This window comes from Lupinus angustifolius, chromosome LG10, assembly GCF_001865875.1.
Source record: "Lupinus angustifolius cultivar Tanjil chromosome LG10, LupAngTanjil_v1.0, whole genome shotgun sequence".
Classification (NCBI taxonomy): Eukaryota; Viridiplantae; Streptophyta; class Magnoliopsida; order Fabales; family Fabaceae; genus Lupinus; species Lupinus angustifolius.
In genome coordinates, this window is record NC_032018.1 from 6,332,976 (window position 1) to 6,337,047 (window position 4,072).

The 4,072-nt window shown below is 33.8% G+C and overlaps 1 protein-coding gene across 1 annotated transcript in view; it reads right to left on the minus strand.

Moving 5' to 3' along the window:
• Positions 1-4,072, minus strand: part of LOC109358480 (rhodanese-like domain-containing protein 8, chloroplastic) — a 4,898-nt gene extending 826 nt beyond the window's left edge. The window contains exons 1-7 of the mRNA XM_019602733.1: positions 3,719-4,072; positions 3,031-3,084; positions 2,520-2,669; positions 2,069-2,231; positions 1,555-1,646; positions 1,071-1,174; positions 120-392 (exon numbers count right to left, since the gene is read on the minus strand). Of these exons, the coding sequence (XP_019458278.1) occupies positions 120-392; positions 1,071-1,174; positions 1,555-1,646; positions 2,069-2,231; positions 2,520-2,669; positions 3,031-3,084; positions 3,719-4,045 (1,163 nt within the window). The 5' untranslated portion in view covers positions 4,046-4,072. The remainder of the gene's footprint in view (positions 1-119; positions 393-1,070; positions 1,175-1,554; positions 1,647-2,068; positions 2,232-2,519; positions 2,670-3,030; positions 3,085-3,718) is intronic.

Consider the following 4,072-nt stretch of genomic DNA (forward strand, 5'->3'; position numbering starts at 1 on the left):
GGGGGGGGGTACATATAGACTGAATTAAATTATTTACCAAATGAGGACTAAATTAAAATCACACATAACGTATAGGGAAAACCAAAAAAGAAGACATGCAATGGATAAAGGAATCTTACAGGAAAAGTAGATTACAGTCGAGATTTGCACAGTTCCTGTGTCTCAATTCAGTGACTTCTGAACAACATATGTAGCATTTTGCAAACTTATCATCTCCAGAAATTTGAGTCATCTCTGCTTCAGTTGTGGCCCGGGAATGGAACACTGAAGGAGGGAGGGCCAAACGGGAGTCAAATACAAATAAATTTCCTACCCATTCTGCAGGACCTTCATTCTTTAAATAGTGAGAAATGCCTCCTTCCAAGGTATACAAATTCTGAAATCCCTGTTGCCTATCATATAGCATCAAAGCAATACACCAAAATTAACAAATTGAAAAGGAGGTTAGGTCATTCAAGTTTCATTAGGAAAGTAGCTCTGCTAAATCAAGAGAAGTTAAGAGAGGTAAATAGTTAGAAATGGCGGTTCAATGCATGAGCCTCCCATCCAGTGGGGCATGAAGGGAAAAATGAGTTAAATTATTCTGAACTTAAAATCAGTTTTCAAAGGATTGCTTGTATAAATATATCCTGTAAGGTAGTTTAAAGTTTGAAGTAGTTAGTGAAGCGACCAATTCTATTTTAACAATGTTTTATTGCCTTTCATATCTTCCAGGTTTTTCAGATTTAAAAGCAATGAGCAATCATGTGCATACGGAAGTTGTTTTTACTTCTGTTAAATTTAAGTGGTACCATTCTGTCTAGGAAGTATTTCCTTCTCGCCAAGACCTGTAACAATATCTGTATGATTAATGGGAGATGTGTTTACCATAATACCACAAGTAATTTAAAAGTTAAATATTAATAATATCAACTTGATGGTTAAATTGTATGGTTATACTCAGTATACAACAGAGCGTGCCGTCAATTTTAATATAGAATAGTAGAGACTAGAGTGCATAATATTATCTTGGTTTGAGAATTTAATACATGTTACAAAGTTACCATGTCTTGAAAGTGATAATAATTTACCTTAGTATAGTAGAATATACATCACAGCGAATCCCTCCAGTACAATACATCAATATGTTTGCCTTTTCTTTATCTACATTTGATAAAGGGTCTGAAGCAGTGATCTAAAATTGACATATATGAAAGTGGAGTACATTAATAGCCATCAAAAGAAAGATACATCTCAAAGCATGAACCAGTTATTCATATCCAATCTTAAGATCTACGCAAAGTGCAGTTTAGCCCTTAGGCAAATAAGAAAAAACCTTTAAATGAAACCAGAATTGGCCAATTGGGAGCTAGAATGGCACACTCTTATCATAGGAAAATTTTATAAATGAGAACATGAATATTCGATGTAATTAAACTAAGATTTTATAGCATCACTATGTTTTAAAAAAGAAACAAAAACAAGTTATATAACTTGATGGCATGGCATGCTTCAGCTTATCCTGAGTGGTATATTAATCGCAAATCAGCCCAAGACAACAAATGATGACCCTACCTCTTCCTCAGACAGACCAAATGAAGTGTTCCTAAAGCAGTCAACATTAGGTCGCTGCGCCCCATGAAAATGTCCAACATCCCACTCATAACCTGATTAACAGAAATAATACTACATTCATCCTCAGATAGATATTTTTAAATAGTACAAGAAGAACAGATAGGCAAAAACATGAATTGAAGATCTCAACAAAAAGCAGAGAAAATAAATGATATGGCAAACATGAGCCAAATAAGTTACTTTCAACACTACAAATCTTTACAAATAGTCATTCATTAGTCATATTGACTAGATGTAATTATTGAGAATTAGCCTTTTTCTCACCAACACAGGATTCAGGTCTTCCTCTTCAGAGGAGAGATGTAATTAAAATAAGGGATGTACTTCCAGTACCAAACAATCCAAAACTGGAAAACCAAACAGAGTGGAAAATAGGAAACATAGAGAGGGGGGAGAGTTTGAATTCAGATATGAAAATAAAGGTAAATTCGTTTTGGAACTACAGAAACTATACCATTTCTCACATCCAATATAATGTTATTTCTGTTAGGATGTTCTTCTGATATAAGATCTATTTTATTGATTGCTTCCAGTTTATTTTTCCATTCGGAAGGTGCTAAAGGTATTGCCCGCGCTGAAGGATCAAGCAAGGGAAGATGTGATATGCCACCTTGACACTGTAGACAAATGAAAATCGTGAGTTGATAGTGTTTGTTTTAAAGCCACAGCCACAGCCACCTGCTCATCCTAAACATAAAGAAACTCGGATATATAAACATAAAACTTGTAACAAAGCTCTAGTACAGCGAAATCCTATATAGTAGACAAGATTTTGTTTAAAAAGAAAGTTTCAATTGATCCTTGCATGAAAAAAAAAAAGAAATAATCATACAGCAATGCCTATGCTAATTAGCTTAATCAGTGAGAGAAGATTTTATGACATACTAATATGAGTTCCCACTTGCCTGTACTAACGTGGGCTTATATCGCAACTTCAATTTCGGAAAGGCATGTCCAGTTTCTGATGGAGATATCTGAGCCAGGATGTCAGAAAACCTGTTATCCTCTCTTAGCCAGTTGAGATACGCCAGAGCATCTTTCGATGGCCCACTATACTGTAATAATATATTAACTCAGAAGGACATATTTGGAATTTTGGACTACACACTGTAAGGAAAAATAGTAGCTACTCTTATAAAAAACATCGCAATATGTTGATATTTAAGATGCACAGAGATTACAACCCTCCCAAGTAGTTCCAATCGAAAGATATGTTATATAATTATATCAGCAGAATTAATCCATGCAATTTTCAAAATGTTCATTCAAATAATCAAAGCTCATTGATGAGCACATAAAAGATGAGAGTTGGATATCACGTTTAACATTTTCTGATCAAGTTAAATAACAAGATATAACTCTTTATATGCAAATAATCATGTTGGAATCATTGATCAGTACATGTATAAAACAAACCTGTGCATTAATCCCTTGTTCATTCAAATAGATTCTTCCATGGATGTCGAGTCCCTGTCACCAGACAAAAACATTAAACCCGAGGATTATGAAAGATGGATGGCAAATGAATTTTGGGAACAAATAATGAAAGTCGTAAATCCATGCTCTAACCTATGTCATTGTTAACTAGTAATTAACTAATATAAAAAAATTAAACATTGCTTGAGCTCGCACATTTATTATCAACAACAATATTTTCTACTAGAGACATGTTAGTAACAATGTAACATGCACTTTCCAAAATTGGAGTTCATGTATAACCTACGAAAGAGAATAAGCTTATGAGAACAACTTACGAAAATAGCTTATAACTTTCATATAAGCTCATTTTAGCTTATTGCATTAAGCTTATTAGGGCGCATAGATTATAAACTTATAATTACTTATAAAGAGCTTATTTGGTTTTATGCGAGGAACTTACGAAAACAGACCTGTGAAAATAGCTTCTCATCTTTTTAAGCTCTTTTTAACTTATTTCAGTAAACTTATAGGAGAAGTTTATGAAAATAAACTCTTTATTTTTTAGTAGAAAATAAAATATTACTGGATAAACAATTAAGCATTCAATTTGAGACAAACAATATTGAAATGGTAAATATTTATGAAGATAATGTAAAATAGAGAAATCAATAATAATAAAGGGAACCTGGAGGTGCAAGAAAGAAAGGTGTTTATGAACTTCAGCATGAGGGTCTTTGATAAACAAAAAATGGTAGAAATTGACAACCACATATTCACCATAATCAAAATCAACGGTTGAAATTGAAGGTTGTGCGGGTGCAACAGCGGGTGCCACACGATGATGATGATGGGAAATGGAGAAAGAAGAAGAAGATGTGTTATGGAATTTGAAGAGAGGGTTATGGAATTGGAAATGGAGATTGAAGGAAAGAGTGTGTATGTTGGTGTATGAAGAGAGAGGAGGAGGAGTGAGTGAGAGTGAGATAACTTCACTCAAACTGCAACACCTCATCTTTCGTTTTCTGTGTTCCACTACCAA